This window comes from Komagataella phaffii, chromosome 3 (genome assembly GCF_000027005.1).
Source record: "Komagataella phaffii GS115 chromosome 3, complete sequence".
Lineage (NCBI taxonomy): Eukaryota > Fungi > Ascomycota > Pichiomycetes > Pichiales > Pichiaceae > Komagataella > Komagataella phaffii.
The window spans coordinates 153,817-171,332 of record NC_012965.1 but is presented as its reverse complement, the minus strand read 5'-3'; the positions used below and the strand labels follow the sequence as shown (position 1 = coordinate 171,332).

The window sequence follows — 17,516 nt, the reverse complement described above, 5'->3', positions numbered from 1 at the left end:
ATATCACTCTTGCTTTGTAAAGTAAAGTTTAAGTAAGGAAGGCTCTCATCCTTGATAAGGGGGAGGAAAATTCGAGAAGTATTAGTACATCAGTACACATTTATATCTACATCATCACCTGGTTCCTAAATATAGAGTCTGCACATAGAGCCCCAGAAAGGGCCCAACTAATCCTCCTCATCTAAATCCGAATCTTCGTCAGAAACCTTGTCTTCGTTCTCCTTTCTTTCCATGAGAGCTTGCAACTCGGCATCTTCAGTAGCTGTAACAGCTTTGGGTGCCATGGTGACGTTACAGGATCCGCCCTGTTTGGTGATGGAGTCTTCGATGATTTTGATTGCACGTTCTAAGATTTCAATGCCTTGCGTCTTGTCTAAGGATTGGGTTGTAATGACGTACAATGGAGCGGCTACTAGCTTGACCTTGACTTGATTAGCCTCGGTGGAGATATCCTCAGCAGCTTTTAGTGAACTCTTGATGGCTTCAATTCCCTCATAGCTGAAGCATGAGACCTCAACGTCAGCACGACATTTAATGGCCTGCGGCGTTAGCCTCCGGGAGATGTAAACTTTCAGTTCTTCTAAGACCTCTTGTGATGGGGGTTGGACCTTGTCAAAAACAGTGCTGTCAGTGATTGATATCTTGAAGGCATCGTAGGCGTGGCCAAATTCCTTGCTTAATGGCCATCCTATAGTACGGTACAGCTCCTCCAGAGGCATGTTAAACTTTTCAGCACAATGCCTCAAGATAGAATGGACAGACTTGGACTTTGTGTATCTCTCCTCACATTTTGCTATATCCTCCGACGAGACTCGTCTCTTGGACAGGTCAATGTATCCTTTTTCCTTATCAACTCTCAGTACCACCACTACTTCATTCTTACCCACTCTGATAAGCTTCTGGATAGATCTGATACGTCTTCTGGATAACTCAGAGAGTAACACCATTCCTTCAATATTGTCATACTCCAATAGTTTCACATAGGCACCCATCTCGGCGATCTGTTGTACATTCACCATGACAACATCATCCACCTCAGGATATTTGTTTTCGTAGAACCGGCAAGTTGATGTGCTCATTATTAGTAGATTCGGTAGGGTTCTTTAGTATGTTTGCCTAGTCTAAGATTTTGAGTCAGTTGGATCCTGAGATTCTTCTGCCAGTCAAAAATTTCCCAACTGGAAACATTTTCAGCGAAGACACTACTGGTGTTGAAACAATAACTTACATAATCAAACAATTTAAAGAATGGAATACATGAAATATTACGTAAACGTTGAAGCAAGAACGAACCGATCAAACAGGAGGCAGGACGTTGTCTTCGAAGTAGCCGGCAGAAACAATATTTCCACGAGGTGCGTATTCGCAGATGATGTAGTATCTGTCGGTACTGCACTCCTTGTATCCACAGCCCAGCTGTGTAGTTGATTTCCAGACAACTTGGGTGAAGTGACCGGTACCAGCAGAATAACCTGGGTTAGAGAAATCGTAGTCGCTGATCTCGTTGTACCATGCTTCTACACTGCCAGCAGGAGAGTATCCAGAGGCCAAATTTTCACCGTATGGTCCACCTGTGTGTTCTAATGAAGAGCCACAAGTGTATGAATCGGCGTAACCTTGGGCGTAGTCAGCGAGTTCGGTAGACCAAGTAAGGTCTGGGACGCCGTGCAAAGCACGCTTATCATTGTGAGTATCCAGAAGTGTCTGGCTGATAGCGTCGATAGAACCGGTTGGAGTCGAAGTAGCAGAAGAGCTAGTGCTGGAACTAGTGGTTCCTGTGCCTGTAGTACCAGTACCAGTACCAGTGCTAGTGCTAGTGCTAGTACCGGTACCAGTGCTAGTGGCTGAAGTTCCACTGCTTGTTGTACTTGCAGAGGAGGTAGAAGAGGTAACTGAAGTTGCGCTAGTTGGTAACCCTACTGAGCCACTAGTCGAAGTGGTGTCGTCAGTTGGAGCACCAGAGGTAGCTCCTGGAGCACCAGAGTGAGTGGTACTACCCTTACCCTTTTTAGTACTTTTACCACCGTGGCTTGGAGAGTCAGTTGGGATACTTTCGCCCGGTTTCAAAGTTCGGTAGACAGTAACAACCTCAGTGAAAGTGTGAGTCTTGGTTGTGTCGGTGTAGTAAGCACGCTTGTGCAAGTGGTTTGCTGCCTCTTCGGCTGGAGCAACTGGAGCAGCTGAGACAACGGCGGAAGCTGCTGCAATAGCTAGAATCAAATTGGTGGAGAGCTTCATTGGAATAGTGAACGTGTTTTAAAGGAGTGACAGATAGTTGGGATTTGAAGAAAACGGCTCAAGAGTATCTTCTTTTGTTTTTTGAAAAAGACTTGATGTATCAAAAAGAATCACAAACAACACGATTTCAGGGAACCACAGGAGTCTTATAACTTCTCTAACAAACCCTGAGTGCCAGGGTTCCAAAAAGGGGGAGACGTAAATAACGCGTTTCTTAATATTAGACAAGAAGACTGATTTTAAGTGTATGAAAATGCATCTGCACGACCTATTGTTTCGAGTGAAATTTGGAATAACGTGATGAGTCAAAAAAAATCATCACAAAAAAGGCCTTTTCAAACAGAGAAACAACAGGTGTAAATAGGCTAGCTTATCTTAACTTTGATCATTCAACTCGCTTTACCAGAGAAATTGTCCTACTTTTTTGTCTTCTTTGTTGCGATCTACTGAGTGGAATTCTCAGATTAGAATGCACATGCATCAAATGCATCAGCATGCAGATTGTCATAATCACAGGGGCTAACTCAATTCCAAATGTAAACAACTTTCCACCAGGTTTCATTCTGTATCCCCATCGTTCGAGCCAATGAGAGTGATCTACAGGGTTCTAGGCATAGTTGGTGTGCGACAAACGTGTTCTAGACAAAAGGATAGGGGTAACAATAACAAACGTGGGTATTATATTTGAAGCATGACATTTGCCTAAATAGGAGGGTACTATGTATTCACCGATACATACGAATCACTGTTGATACCATTTACTGGGGTCATTTTCACGGAATTATTGGAGATATCTTGGGATAAGACTCTCTGGTGTTTGCTAGTTTTTCCGTTGCCAGTGATCCCTTGCTTAAAGTTCTGTTCTTCTTCCTCAGCATCATAAAACTCCAGATCCTCAGCATATTCAAACCTTTTCAGGTCAGCAAGTTCCTTTGAATAGAGCAACCCATCGCGGAATGTATCAACGAGAGATCCAGAACCTTTGATGCCTTGAGATATGCGATACGAACACATCTCCTGGAAGACCTGAGTCCAGTCAAACAACGCCCATTCTTCTTTGATACTGTTTTCTAGATTCAGGTCCACCAGTTGGTATGAGCTTTCAGAGTCCAGATACTGAGTGTGCGGTAACTGAGGTAATCCGAAGAGAAGTGACTGTTTGTTATCTCTCGAGGATAGAAACTTCTGAGGACGGCCATACAACTTGAAAACGTTGAAAATTGGTATGAGTAGTCGAATCATGGTTTCAGAATCTGGCACTCCATGATGGGTCTCTGGAATGATGTATACGAAATTCGTCCTGCACACTTTACTGTTCGCTGGTAAGCAGATACTACTACCATTGGACTCTACAGAGTTAACAGAAGATGATCTTAGTCTGCTATGACCCATGCTTGTCAACGAATTACTTCGGAATGGGTTCTTGAAAGATGACAACGATCCTGTCGATGACCTTTTGTTTAGCTTTGTTTGAGACGACGATCGGCTAAGCAGACCGTCTAGATCCTGGTTCAAGAGTTTATCTAGTAAGGTCTCATTGACAAGGACCTCGCCCTCTATTCGAATCAGTGAGTTACTGTCAATAAATTCTGGTACTTCTGGATAAATGGAAAAACATGATCTCCCATTGAAAATCGTTGCAAGAAGATTTTTCTTACCCTTTCTAGAAGAAATATAAATTTCTATCTTACCAGGTTTATCCTTGTTGACCTTTTCTTTATCCTTGAATTTTAATGACGGAAATGATACGCTTTCACCGGGTATCACAGAAATGTAACAGCGCAACCACTTTGCATTCAACCAAGGGAAACGTATAGTCGTCCATTCCTCTTTAACGAACTTGTTTTCGGGTGCCAAAAGCACCTTGATGTCTGAAAAATTGACGGCTTTTGCACTCAACAATGCTCCAGTGAAAGCTTTTTGCATTTGCTGATACTCAAACTGAGCCAAGAGTAAAGAAGAGTAAAACAGTTTCAAATCGTTGATATTGGCACATCTCAGCTGCAGCTCCCTTTGAAGACTCAGCGTGATTTTGATGATTAACCTGGAAACGTCCAGGGAGAACGCAGCATCTACAATGTTTGCGTATATCGGTTTGAACAACCCAACCTCGTCATCCTCAGGGTCATTGGTGGTTGCTAAGGAACCATCCTGATTCATACCCCAGAAGGAAAGCTCTGTTCCACTCAGTTTGGAGCTCACAATTCTCCAGCTATCAGGCAGATCTAGTAAACTGTCGTTAGATATACTCAGATCTGGATTATCTGGAACCTTGACTAGTCCTTCAACGTAGATTCTCGCCTGCTGAGCGTGAATCAAGGTCACTATAGGCAGCATCTCTCTTGGGAGTTTATCAATGCTGGGCAAATCTGAGCCATTCGGAAAATATGAATTCAAATTGGGCGAAACAGAATGTCTCAAAGTTGCTGTTGGCAATACATAGGCTGCTCGAGCACTGGTAGATGATGATCTTCTGTGAGAGACCTTATCAGATAACCTTTTATTCACGTCAGAGGAGGCAGACTTCGATGTAGTTTCACTTGAGTTAAGGGAAGTCCGCAAGATTTGCTCTTTATCTTTATATGTCACCGCCTCGTTCTGCGAGTGCTGGCCTGTAGGGACATCACTCGGATGCAACTGGTTGGCTTGGGTCTGTGGAGACTTGCGAGTTTGCTCCTTCTTCTTTGACTGCTTCTTCCGATTACTACGGAACAGCTGCTGGATTATAGACATCCCTGGGAGGAAGATTCAAAGGAATTTTTTTTTCTGAGTTACAATCGCAACATAAAATCCTGATATGGATTATTTCTGATTATATTAGGCATTGTGAGCGCTTATTTACGTAATGGGAAAAAATTATCTAGGGGATATTTTTTTATCGTTTCCTAATTAGGATCTTGGAATTAGAAGGTTAATGCCAAGAGAGGCTTTTTACCAATAATCATAGAGAATAACCCTTGGGGCCAAGAGCAAGTGTAGATTGATTGCGGTTGCTGGTCATGGCTTCTGACTAATTAAACATTCCTGACTTATTGGATGGTGGCACATTGCTACTATCTATTTTTAGTGCCGTCTTTTTAGTAATAGTAATTTCCAACGGAGAAGGTAAACCGGTCTGATGAGGCACACGATCCGTCTATTCCGGAAGCGAGAGATTGTAGAGTGACAGCCAACTTCCAATTCTGTAGTCGGAAAAAAAAATGATTCGGCCGAGAATTGAACTCGGAGCCTTCTCCGTGTAAAGGAGACGTGATAACCATTACACCACCAAACCTTTCTGTTGAAAATTGTAATCATAAATGCTATGTTAATAGTATCTCTTAGTTGAGCCGTAAGGACTATTTGACTCTGCTGGAACCATTCAGGGTACGATAAGCAATAGCAATAACAATACCACTGAGACACGACAACATTGATCGAAAGGCGTTACTCGTTAAATAATTCTTTTGATTAACAACTCTATTTTTCTAAACGATTAAACAATTACTTCTATGAATAAACTTCACATTATAATACAATTTTTCTCACCGTAAACAGCTTCAAACCTCTCCTTTGCAATTTCCCTCTCTGTTTCGTTCTGCTTGATTTTTACTTCTTTTGGAAAATACTTCTGCAGGTATTCCATATGTTCCACGTCCAAATTACTGTTATCTGCGTTCAAGACGACTTCCCCACGGCATAGGGGACATCTGTCTTCGCCAGATCTTTGCAGCTTTACGAGACATCTCACACAAAAGATGTGTCCACAGTCTAGTTTGATAGGCTTAAACGCAACTGAGCAGCATATAGGACAAGTATAGTCATCCAGTTGAGGAATTATCGATAAAAGGTTGGTAGAAATCTTGTAGCATAATTGCTGGGCAAACGACTCTTCGATAAAGGTATTGTGTGCCAATAGTTTTGGAAAAATCAGTCTGGTGTGCAACGAAGTCTGCTTATCAAACTTTTTCAGAATTTTTGTCATGGCCATTTTGTTAAGATATTGAAACTGTGAAACTTTCAATAGTCTTTCGTTTAAACCGATAAACGATTTAAAAGCTGACCTGCTTCCCTTTTGATGAAACGCCTTGTGGAATTTTTTGTTATTAACGTGGTTCCAAAATGCTGCTAGATTAGCCTTTGCTTGTTGGACACTGCGTTCTCCAGCGGTGCTTGTGGATGACTTGAAAAAGATTTCAGAGTCAATGTACAACTTGAAAAGCTCCCTCCATGTATAGAGATCCGACCTGCGCTTTACAAATGAAGTTGACTCACTAACGGACTTACTGATCATGTCAACCTGGTCCACTAAATATCGCTTTTGGGCCTCCTTGAAATTGTTGAGACCTTCCAACTCGAGAGATAGTTCCCTAAAAAAACTAGAGTCCTCATGGAAATGAAATACCAAACAGGTCGCTTCCTCTTCCTCTTTAACTTCGACAACTTTGAACAACTCATCGTCTTTTAAATATTCCCTGTTGTTGACAAATTCCCATAGCCTCGAGGAAGTCTCCGACTTGGGTAAACCTTGCTTGTCGTGGGGGACCCTGATGATTAGTTTGGGAGTAATAATTTTACTATCTTTTTCAAGCACATAATCTGCCAGCCTATGGTCACCTTCAAGGAGCACCTCAATGAGGTCCTTCTCCAAACACGCAGATTCCAGTTCTTTGACTACTCGATTAATGCATTTTTTTAAAGACTTGTATTGGATGCGAGAGCCAATCCAGTCTTCTGGAATCTCTTCTGACTTGAGCATTTCATCATATAGCTTAGCAAACTTCATTTTATGTCATGTCCAAAACCAAGGTCATCAAGTTGTCTGTCAAAAAAAAGGCTGCGAATTAACGTGGGAAAAAAAATTAAGGTTGCGAAGACGATGCGAACAATCTCTATGGTCTCACACGTGTGGGCGGAAGAACAATAGCTGCAGTTCAGTCAATCAATTAACCGGCACAGAAATGGCTGTCGATAATTCAAGGTGCGCTGTCTACAGTTGATATAGGTTTCAAGAGTGTCAGGCTTCTTACAAACTGGAGGAGATCCATGTGCTCTTTGCAGAGATTCTAACGAGGAAGGAAGCAACTACCTCAATGAAGGTGCTGGGAGGTTGGATCGTCCTGATTGTCCTTTGCCGCCAAATTAAACCAGTGTATACAGTAATGACGAGCTCACAAGTTGCATCTAGACTAGCGAGTGGTAGAGCTTAATTATTGTTATTTACACTTTGGTTGTGAGCAAAGCGGCTGTCGTTTTCAGCCGTTTCAGTCGCAAGCCAAGACTGTTGGGGTACATCCTGTTTTTCTCTAGATTCTCTTTCCCGCTCGCCTCCGCCCACAGGCGGACTGCACTTTTCTCCATACTAACCCCGAATTATTGCAACTCCCTTTAAATAGAGGTTTGCGTTCAACCCAATGTCAGAAAAATATGACAGGCAACTTCGTCTCTGGGCTCAACGTGGCCAGTCTCTACTGAGACACTCTAATGTTTGCCTACTGGGTGCCACCACTACTGGGACTGAAGCTCTCAAGAACCTAGTCTTACCGGGTTGTGGCAAGTTCACCATAGTTGACTCGTCCAAAGTGACTACCTCTGATCTGGAAACAAACTTTTTCCTCACACAACAGGACCTTGGTTCCAATAAAGCAGCTGCCGTAGTTCGAAACCTCAACGAATTGAACCCAGACGTCGAAGGCACTGCTCTTGATATCTCATTGACCAACAACTTAGTTGAGGATAGTCATTTTTGGTCGCAGTTTTCGTTGATTATCATAGCTTCCAGTTGGCATCTACAGAAAGTCTTGACGTTGGCTGATACATTATGGGATATGAAAATTCCGCTCATCCATGTTTCGACAATTGGATTTTACGGTTACATGAGAATTTACATCAAAGAACATACCATAACAGAATCTCACCCTGAATCTTTCAGTGACTTCCGTATTGATCGACCCTGGAAAGAATTAAAAGAAATGAGTGACTCAGTCGACTTGGAAGCCGATGATAAAGAGCACATTCCGTACCTACTGATACTGATAAAGGCCTTAGATAGGTGGAAATCCATCCATGGAAAACAACCATCCACTCCAAAGGAAAAAGCTCAGTTCAAACAGTCCTGTTCCGAACTGCAATCTGACCTAAGTCTGCAAAATTTTGAAGAAGCTGTCACATTTTCTTGGAGAGCTTCCCAAGTTTCGACTCAAGTACCCGAAAATGTCAAAACTATCATAAACGATCCGATACTTGATAATCTATCCAGATCAACGCCATTATTCTGGATTTACGTAAAAGCACTAAAACTGTTTATCGAAAAGAACGGGCAGTTACCTCCCCTACCGGGTGTGCTGCCTGATTTACATTCCAGTACAGAAGCATACATCAAGCTCCAACACATTTACAAGGCAAAAGCTGAGGAAGATATTATTGAGTTCACCGGCTTGGTGAGCCAAATTTTGTCATCTATAGGCCGAGATGCTGACCACCTAGATCATGACTCAATCAGGATATTCTGCAAGAATTCAAGATATCTATTTCTACAGAGGGGATCCAAAACATTGATTGACCCCAGATTGATTCGTGAGCTCGGAAACACTCCATTGTTGTCATTATTTATTGCATTCATTGCTACTCATAAGTTTATGGACACCCATTCGGGAATCATTCCTCAAGAGTCAGATTATAACGAACTAATTTCTATAGTTCAGCTTATCTTGAAGTCGGAAAAAGTGCCTGACTTTCTTAGCGACATTGTGAAGGAAATTCTACGATCCAAGGGAACTCAACTGCATAATATCTGTTCATTCATGGGAGGAATCGTCGGCCAAGAGGCTGTGAAGCTTATTACTGGCCAATATATCCCACTTGAAAACTCATTAGTGTTTGATGGCATCAATAGCTGTACTGAAAAATGGAAAATTTGAGGGATTATAGATGTCTTTGTTTGATAGAGCTTTGTCTTCGAAATTTTTGGGTGTTATCCAATATATTAGTCAAGTAGCCTTCAGAAATTTCACGATCCTTCAATAACTCTAACCGCTCCTGATTCCATCCCGATAATAGCTCGATTAATTGTGAATTAAAACCTTTCATTTCTTTCAGTATATCTTCCAACTCTTGTTCCGACAAATGGCCGTCAGTGTAATATTGTTCGGATTGTAAGCGTCTTTCAATGTTCTGCACAATACTATCACTTTCCTCGGTCAATTGTTTGGCCCTTTCTGGGCTAACCTCTACGAATGGTATGTCGGTGGCTAATTTGTCCGTGCTGTCAGAAAATGAGTCTTTACCGTAGGATTTACTTATACCCAACTTCCTTTCTCTTGGATATAGCTCATCCAGATCAAAGGGAATGCTTAAATTGAGAAATAGCTGTCTCCTTATAATACTTTGTTTCCAATTCAACTGTTGAAGATTATTTGGCTCACTTGATAGTTGGTTTAACAATGCCCTAGCCCTTTCATCAAGAAACGGTCGATTTTCCTCTATAGCGTTGTTTAGGTCCTCTGGTTGCACTCCTAGTATACCATTCACAATCTTGACAACTTTTTCATCACTCTTACTATCCGATTGTTCTAAGTCTTCAATTGAGAGAGTACTGAACGATCTCGTTGGTTCATCTAGCTCTGGCGCAGCCTCAAATTCCTCAAAAGAGGCATCAGAAAACGAGCCAAACTCTTCATCTTCTTTGGCTTTATTTACAACAGGAACTTGGCTCTGTTCTTCATCCGACATTGGTAGAGATGGGTTTCTCTGAATGCAAGATTGATACCAGCAGGAACGCTCCTCTAGGTCCACTCTGGCGAGAAAACCTCATTACATAATCATTAGAAGACTAAACAACTAATCTAGTGAAAGATAACTATTATTAACAGAGAAACAGTAAACGGAGGCAAAAAGAGACCTGATTCAATCATGCCTACTATCATGAATTCTGTCTCGGATTCTGTCTTTCAGTTGCGAGTCATCATTTTCATTTTCTCCATCGCTCGATTGGTAATCTGACGATAATTCAGATGAAATAGACGAAACATCGGTGGTTGGAGCAGAACTAGTACCACCATAAAGATCGTTACTGAAAATTGGGACGTTGGATATATTGATTCCCGTTGACTTGTTGTCGAATCTGTTTGAGGGAGCTTCTGTAGTCGATGCCGCCTGCTTCCTGGCGGCTCTTCTCCTTCTCACATCTTGAGTTTTGAGTTCTTCCTCCTCATCAGATGAATCTAATCCCATTGATGAGACTTCAAAAGCCTTCTTTCTGTACTTCTCACTCCTCTTCTTCTTTCTTTTACTTTCTACTTTCTTCTGATAATCCAGTAGATTAAAGTCGGAGAATAGTTGAGGGCCAAATTCATTCACTACCTCCGTGATCTCCAAACTCAGTTCCTGTCTCTCCTTCTTCAAATTAGATAGAGTTTCGCTGTCTGTAAGAAATAGCCACAATGGCTTTAATCTCTTGAATGAATCCATGCCAATATCTCCAACAATTAGAGCCGAATACGTGATAGTAGCAGAGAGAATATAAAATCCGAAGAAAGTGAAGGCAGTCTTTCCAAATCCAGGTTCGATATAGTACCTTGAGCGAATGATGTATGTTCCAACCGTAGAGTAGAAAATATATAACAGTGGAGCAAATCCAAGACTCACCAAAATTTTCCAAGTGGCGACGACATCAATTGCCTTGATTTTGACCGTAGAGGCTGCCAGGGCTTCTTTAGCCTTTTTGGCACTGATTTTGCGGGTGGCTACAAACACTGGGAAAAATAGCAGTGCACCAGGTAACGCCAAAAGTCCCAATAGAGCAAATTGGAACAAATTCCCCAACAACTCAGCAAAAGTCTGCAATCTTTTTTCTGGTCGATAATCGTTCACCTTGTGATCAGGGATACCGGAAAGTCTTAGGACTTCGTGATATGCTAGTATCTTTTCCTTCAATTCTTGAATTCTGGGCTCGTTCTGAAAATGTTCATATCCTTTGACTAGTCTTCTATTCATTTCCAGTATCGATTCTAGAGACAAACGAGAAGAGAAGTTGTTGGAGTATAACCTTCTCGCTGTTTGAATACAGACTAGTGTCTCATAATCAGGACACGTAACTGTAACCGATTTTAATCCTTTTGTGATGATTCTCAGGACCTCCTTAATTGCATCTTTGGTGGTCTCTTTATTCTCATACATGGAAACGAGTTCATCAGAAATTTCAATGGGCCTACCGAACTCCACCATAGCTCTTGATCTGAATTTATGAGGATGGAAGTAGTTCATTCCACAAGGAACAATCTTTACTTTGCAGCTCTTGTCACTGCTCATGGCTCCAAGAGCCATGATGGCCACACCAGCTTTCAAAGGTAACAGATCTGTTCTATCATGAGAGCCTCCCTCAGGGAAAATTCCAATGGAATTGCCATGTGCTAAATGCTGAAATACTTTCTTATAGACAATGCTCTGGTCAATTTTAGGAGCTAGCTTGTAGGAAGTTCCTTCCGCAAGGATTCTATTAGCTTTCTCCTCTGCTTCAGTGCTAGGATGTCTGAACTCTTTCTTCAGTATTAATTCGGTATCAGATACTACTTCTCCTATTTCAGAAGTTCCCAGTGAGTTTGGAAGGGCCAACATGCGTTGATTGGCACAATCCTGGGTGAAATACGTATCTTCACCTACAATTCTAAGTGGATTCTCAGAGTCTCTTCGAATTTTTCCCCTTCCACCTTTCAAGTTATCCTGAGCCCTGCTTACGGGAATCGCCATTTGTGACCTAGATATAAGGCCAATGAACTTTCTTCTGTGAGACTTTTCTGCCACTAGAAAGCTAATTCTTCTTCCGGCTCGTTGTTGAACCTGTCCCATCAAAATGATAGGGTCAACAAATTGGTTAGCATGAGGTGCTCCAACAAATATAGTTGGCCCAGAGCGGGGCAAATTGAAGGACCCACGGGACCTGATTTCTCTGAAGAAACAGTCAAACACAACGCAGAAACTCCAAAGGACAATGTCGTAGATCAGCTTTCGAATCCAAGACACCTCAACGTAGACCTCTTCTGATTCGGAATCCGCGGTGGCGGATGATACTTCAGGCCACGGTTTATCCGATTGAGTGGAATCTGGCTGCGATCCGGCCTCTGCCATTGTACTACGGGTTGCAAATGAGGAAGAATTTATCAAAATATTAGGTTTATTCTCACTCGGTCATCAGATCTCACTGAGCTGCATAGTTGAAAAAGACATCTAGCATCTCGGAATTACAGGGTCTGTATTAAATTTTTAAAACACTGTATCTACTTATTCAACGGGCTATAAAAGTTACCAATTTGCTGACTCGTATGCTTATCTTCAGACTCCGTATTCTTTTCTGTATCTAAATCCGAGATTCCGCCTGGGCCTGTTTGATTTATATTGATGGAGCTTTGGTTCAATGGGGATGCAGGGTAGGTATTAATGGGCACGGTCTGCAATGGCTTGGAAACTGACTCAACCGGAGTAAGAACAGGAACAGTTACCGGAGTTGGGCTGTAGCCATATGAGTGAACAGCAGTCTCATCAACCAGCAAGTTTTTGAATTGGGGTGGTGGAATGAAGGTGTTCACTGGTTGGATGGAACTATTGATTGATGTTGGAATAGTTGAAGCCGACTGATGGTTTGGCTCTTGCTTAGGCTGCTCTGGAACTGCTTCTACTGGATGAGACTTGGCCTGCTGCTCAGGAGCTTGCGCAAATGAAGTGTTTCCAGAACTTTCGTTATCAGAAGCTGCAGCCGATTCAGTCTTGAAAGATGAATACTTGTTTTCATCTGGAGTAACGGGCACCGGAGAAGAAGTTCCTGACAGCCCTGCTTCCAGTGCCCGTCTTTGTTGCAATCTATCAGCTCTAGATAAAGCTGTATTTGTAGGAGGTGCAGATTCTTCCTTTTGGGTTTGTTTCATTATCAGGCGTCTGCTAGACCTCAAGGCCGTACCTTCATTGATTTGCCTTATACGTTCATCATGCTCTTTTCTCCTTTCTTCTTCTCTTTGGCGCTCCTTTGCCTCCAATCTTGAAGATCGTTTTCTATTGGCTAGCAGTGATTGCAACTGAAGTTCCTTCTTTCTGTGAAGTGCTTCCTTTCTCTTTTTTAAATCTGTTCCATATATCTGCTCCACAAAAGGCTCCAGTGCTTTCAGTAATTTGCCCTCCTTACTTGATGTTTTCTTGCCAGTTTTGAGTTTTAAATTGTTGAGGTATTCGTCAAACTCATATATGCCCACAGTTAAGCATTCCCATCTGGTTATCTTGGGTTCCAGATCCCCAAACGGGTTTTCATATTCGTCCAGTAACTTCAGATATTCCTTTCGTTGAGCAGGAACCTTGATCTTGGGGAAGCTCCATTCTCTGTAATACATTCTGTCATCCATTAAAATGAGGTACTCTTTCAGTACCGAATTTTTGACATCATCTTCTGCAAACACTGGTAGCAGCTTCATTGTGTCCCAGGGGCTATCGTATAATTCCACCGTTTTTCGAACGGTAGCTTCTTTGCGAACCATCAACAACCGTAACAGCTCGTAGAAAATATCTAGCTTTACCTCAATGGATGCATCGTTAAAATCGAACGCGCTTAAGGCTTCATCTGAATCGTAATGCTCTAAAAACCAGTTAGGAAGAATGCTTTGGATCTGCTCATTGAAAAGCTCAGGATGATTTGCTATGTTGTCGATCCTGAATCCATTCAAGGCGTAGATTAAGTTCGACTTGAATTTTAATAAGAACAGTTCGCCGTTGATTCCAATTAATTCCTCTTCAAATGAGATAACATCAAAGTGCACCTCGTACAGCTTGATTACTCCTCGTAATAGATAAAGCCATTGAACTATGAAAGCAAACTTTTCATTGTTTCGAATTTCCTTCAACCTGTCCTGATAGACTGGTTGCTCGATGGTCAAACGAGGTGGAGTTTTTGCCAGCTGGATTCGAAATTCTTCCGGAACAAAATCTGAAAGCCGCTCGGCTGGATGACCTGTAGAGGTTGGAACAGGCGAGGATACTGGCATTCTTCCAAATAGGCAAGATAGTACTTGAATGAACAGTGAGTTAAGTCGAACGCGTTAAGAAAAGCAGTTCGCGCCCTCAAGTGATCACCGAAAGAATTACGATTATGATTGAAATATAAACTGAACTACCTTGAAGACCCATAGAGGGCAATTAATGAATTGAAAGATTCTCCAAGACAAAAAAAAAAAAAAAGATACAACGAAGGGATACCTCAGAGTTAAAAGGGGTAATGATATCTCTTAGGTTTTTCTTCCTTTGGAAGATCCACTGCGATGTGGGTTAAACTTGTAATTTGGGTAGCAGAGTTTGTGAAGACGCTTCTCAACTTGACTGAACTTACCAAACTGTTCTTTGACTTGGCTCGATTCTGTAACCCACAACATGGAAATGGCTTGCCCCAGTACTTGGTGATTGGTTTTCACGACAGTGGGAATCAGTTTCAGGATTTGACTAACCAGAGAAGGATCATTGTCATGGAGCTTTCTCAACACTGAAGGGTTATTCAGGTCAATTGAATTCTCAATGCTCTTAACAACATTTAGCACGATTCCTAGCTTCAGCAAAATACCTCTGTATAGCATGAAACTGTTCAAGGGCCTCTTGATATGCCCTGCCTTTGTCCTAAGATTGGAACTAAGTGGAGACGAAGCCAAGGTGCTCAAAGAAGACGTGAGACAGTAAGTCGATGAAGACGTTTCCGGTGACGATGGCGTATGTAGCAAACTCGAATTGGAAGGATTTCCGGAGCATGCGTCAATTAGAATTTGCAAGCTATCGTCCTTATCATCACCGCATGATGTTCTAACATTGACCTCGTATTGTTCAGCGTTCTTGTCTTTTACAAGAATAGGGTGTGGATGATCTCTAATCCCGTTTCTTCGGTTAATTAATAGGTTTCCAATGATATCCACTTTGGCTTGAATATTGTCTATGGTAAAAACGCTTAATGACTTCTGGATATCCTTGAATTTGAGCTTTCTCGAAGTTGCAAGGGTATAAATTCTTTGAACTCTTTCATCAGTAAGTTTTGAAATTCCAATCCACTTACTGATTTTCTTAACATGGGTCTTTGGGGCGCTTGGATAATTGACAGACTTAGGCGTAATGCAAACAGGCTTTACTTTGAATTTGAAGGTAGAAGATGACTGCGTTGGATTAGGAGTTTGGAGTCCTGATTCCAACTTAGTTTCCTCATTGGAAGTGCTAGAAATTGAACAGTGTGGTTTGGCACCGGCGGATACCTTGGACTTTTTGCTTTTTCCGAGGAGATTTATATGGGCTTCTGAAAAGGGACGTTTGACGGCAAATATGTTCTTTCTGTCAGTTTGCTCAATTTGGGAAGAAGTAGCAGTACAAGGAAAGAAAGCTATTTCAGAGTTATCGAGAGGCGGTGTGAACAGTTGTTCATCGTCATCACTTGTATCTGGCTCACTGAAAGACCCAGTCATTCTATCGTCTATCATAAGCCCAGAGTTCATGCTAAAATTATGAAACGAAAATTGGCTCATCAATGGGTTGTTTAATCTGTATTGATGAATATCTTCGTCCGTGTTGTCAGAAATATTGAAGATGTCCCTTACTGAGACAACGCCGTTGCTGACAGATTTCGGAATGTTACCAGACATTTCATTCAGGGAAGAACTACCCGCATTAGCAGCTGGTCGGCGCAAAAGATCATAAGTATAAAGAATTTCTGATTCATTTTGTTGCCTGATAGTGATCAATTCATTGTTGACAATTGGGGTTGGCAAGTTGTGGCTCAGATCTGAAAGCGAATAATTGGAAGCTAAGAGATCCGGAGTTGAAACATATCGCAATGGAGTTTGAAAGTTCTTGTTTGGCGAAGACATTAACGGTACTGGTGTGTTTTCCTCGTTCAGCGACGCCATCAAAGAGGGAATGGGTGTGCTTGGTTTGCTATAGGAGACATGGGATACCGCTACCTCTTCCGCATGATCATTGTCCATGATTAATTCTAAGCTGGACATGGGTAAGAAAAAGAGTTGTAATTTCGAAATAGGTCAGCACACGGCAGTTTTACGCTGATAGGACAACTAGTAAATAGTGGGTTGACAAAAGAAACAACCGGAACCAGAATCCAAAGAAACTTCGGAGTACAGTGAAGAAGAGAAGAGGAGCAAAACGTGCCTGCTTATTTATACCTCGCCGCCAAGTAGTTGGGGTCTTCTAAAGATCATATCAAACAAAAATAGCCAAAGAGTTATTCGTGTAACTTTTGATGTTATCGGTGGGAAAATTGATAGGTGACAGATGTATACAATAAAATCGCTGCAAGCAAAGCATAGTGATGCATCTATCACGCGTTACCCTAACGATTACGCGCAAGGTACTTTCAATTTGGTTCGGAGTATTGACAGAATGGCCCCCCACTCCACTAAAATGCTTAAAAAGAACGTGCCATAATTGAATAGTTACAACCTGTGGTACTATCAGTCAATTGAACAGGTGAGGAGAAGATGTGGAGAAAAGAGTGGAGTATAACTGAGAGCACATGAATACATAAGTAGAAATGACATTTTCTACAATCATCTCGTGCAGTTGTATCAAAAGCTATCACTCTTCGAGGTTAAACATCACCGTTGAGGCACAAATTGCCTCATCAGGCCCTTATATGATCAAGCTTTGCGATGGTTTCCTGCCTTTCGGCGATAGGCACGTGTGAAAATGATGATCTATCACCAGAAGGGGCGACAACAAACAAGCTACTGCAATGCCTACGGATGATAATAGCAATTAATGTATGTGAAGCCTTATGCATGTCGCAATAAGGGTGTATGGACTCACATTTAATTGGGATCAACCTCAGCTCGAAGTGATAACAGCTGATAGTAAGGCTGACAATAAAGCTTATGCACTCGCAAGTTTGCCAATTATACGTCACTTTTGATGAAGATACACAAATAGTTGTTCTGGCGATGATTAGGTGCCTGTAGCAATTGGTATGTTGAGAGAAACTGAGACCAAAAGATATGGGGACGGTTGCTTGTACATTTTGTAACCTATTCTCAAGTTCCTGACTGGATGGTTGTCGCAATTAGTCAAAACTGGAGCCACAGATCATCTTGTTTGAAATAGGGGAAAGCCTACTGGGTTAAATACTGAACACTGGAACAAACAAGGTGTTAGTTTCCTACCGAGGTCTGCCATCAGTTTCCTTGCAGAAAAAAAGCAATAAAAAATACCCTGAGAGTGCACCACACAAATTGATTTATTAGCATGTGATGACAGTAAAAAAACACCCTTTGTTGAGCCTC

At 41.8% G+C, this 17,516-nt stretch overlaps 9 protein-coding genes across 9 annotated transcripts; 1 reads left to right on the top strand and 8 right to left on the bottom strand.

Annotated features, from left to right (window-relative positions):
• Positions 1 to 167: 167 nt before the first annotated feature.
• PAS_chr3_0077 (Alpha subunit of the translation initiation factor eIF2, involved in the identification of the start) lies at positions 168 to 1,079 on the bottom strand (the record flags this gene model as incomplete). The annotated part of the gene is made up of 1 exon (XM_002492244.1): positions 168 to 1,079. The coding sequence occupies one exon, from the start codon at positions 1,077 to 1,079 to the stop codon at positions 168 to 170; it is 912 nt and encodes a 303-aa protein (XP_002492289.1).
• Positions 1,080 to 1,296: 217 nt separating this feature from the next.
• PAS_chr3_0076 (uncharacterized protein) lies at positions 1,297 to 2,238 on the bottom strand (the record flags this gene model as incomplete). Its single annotated transcript, XM_002492243.1, has 1 exon — positions 1,297 to 2,238. The coding sequence occupies one exon, from the start codon at positions 2,236 to 2,238 to the stop codon at positions 1,297 to 1,299; it is 942 nt and encodes a 313-aa protein (XP_002492288.1).
• A 717-nt stretch (positions 2,239 to 2,955) lies between these two features.
• Positions 2,956 to 4,971, bottom strand: PAS_chr3_0075 (uncharacterized protein; the record flags this gene model as incomplete). Its single annotated transcript, XM_002492242.1, has 1 exon — positions 2,956 to 4,971. The coding sequence occupies one exon, from the start codon at positions 4,969 to 4,971 to the stop codon at positions 2,956 to 2,958; it is 2,016 nt and encodes a 671-aa protein (XP_002492287.1).
• A 769-nt stretch (positions 4,972 to 5,740) lies between these two features.
• On the bottom strand, positions 5,741 to 7,003 carry PAS_chr3_1152 (uncharacterized protein; the record flags this gene model as incomplete). The annotated part of the gene is made up of 1 exon (XM_002492241.1): positions 5,741 to 7,003. One exon carries the CDS (start codon positions 7,001 to 7,003, stop codon positions 5,741 to 5,743), a length of 1,263 nt encoding a protein of 420 aa, XP_002492286.1.
• Positions 7,004 to 7,631: 628 nt separating this feature from the next.
• Positions 7,632 to 9,137, top strand: PAS_chr3_0074 (the record flags this gene model as incomplete). The annotated part of the gene is made up of 1 exon (XM_002492240.1): positions 7,632 to 9,137. One exon carries the CDS (start codon positions 7,632 to 7,634, stop codon positions 9,135 to 9,137), a length of 1,506 nt encoding a protein of 501 aa, XP_002492285.1.
• A 4-nt stretch (positions 9,138 to 9,141) lies between these two features.
• PAS_chr3_1151 (uncharacterized protein) lies at positions 9,142 to 9,948 on the bottom strand (the record flags this gene model as incomplete). The annotated part of the gene is made up of 1 exon (XM_002492239.1): positions 9,142 to 9,948. The coding sequence occupies one exon, from the start codon at positions 9,946 to 9,948 to the stop codon at positions 9,142 to 9,144; it is 807 nt and encodes a 268-aa protein (XP_002492284.1).
• A 174-nt stretch (positions 9,949 to 10,122) lies between these two features.
• Positions 10,123 to 12,342, bottom strand: PAS_chr3_0073 (Glycerol 3-phosphate/dihydroxyacetone phosphate dual substrate-specific sn-1 acyltransferase of the; the record flags this gene model as incomplete). The annotated part of the gene is made up of 1 exon (XM_002492238.1): positions 10,123 to 12,342. The coding sequence occupies one exon, from the start codon at positions 12,340 to 12,342 to the stop codon at positions 10,123 to 10,125; it is 2,220 nt and encodes a 739-aa protein (XP_002492283.1).
• A 149-nt stretch (positions 12,343 to 12,491) lies between these two features.
• On the bottom strand, positions 12,492 to 14,240 carry PAS_chr3_1150 (uncharacterized protein; the record flags this gene model as incomplete). The annotated part of the gene is made up of 1 exon (XM_002492237.1): positions 12,492 to 14,240. The coding sequence occupies one exon, from the start codon at positions 14,238 to 14,240 to the stop codon at positions 12,492 to 12,494; it is 1,749 nt and encodes a 582-aa protein (XP_002492282.1).
• A 240-nt stretch (positions 14,241 to 14,480) lies between these two features.
• Positions 14,481 to 16,229, bottom strand: PAS_chr3_1149 (uncharacterized protein; the record flags this gene model as incomplete). Its single annotated transcript, XM_002492236.1, has 1 exon — positions 14,481 to 16,229. The coding sequence occupies one exon, from the start codon at positions 16,227 to 16,229 to the stop codon at positions 14,481 to 14,483; it is 1,749 nt and encodes a 582-aa protein (XP_002492281.1).
• Between the last annotated feature and the right edge of the window lie 1,287 nt (positions 16,230 to 17,516).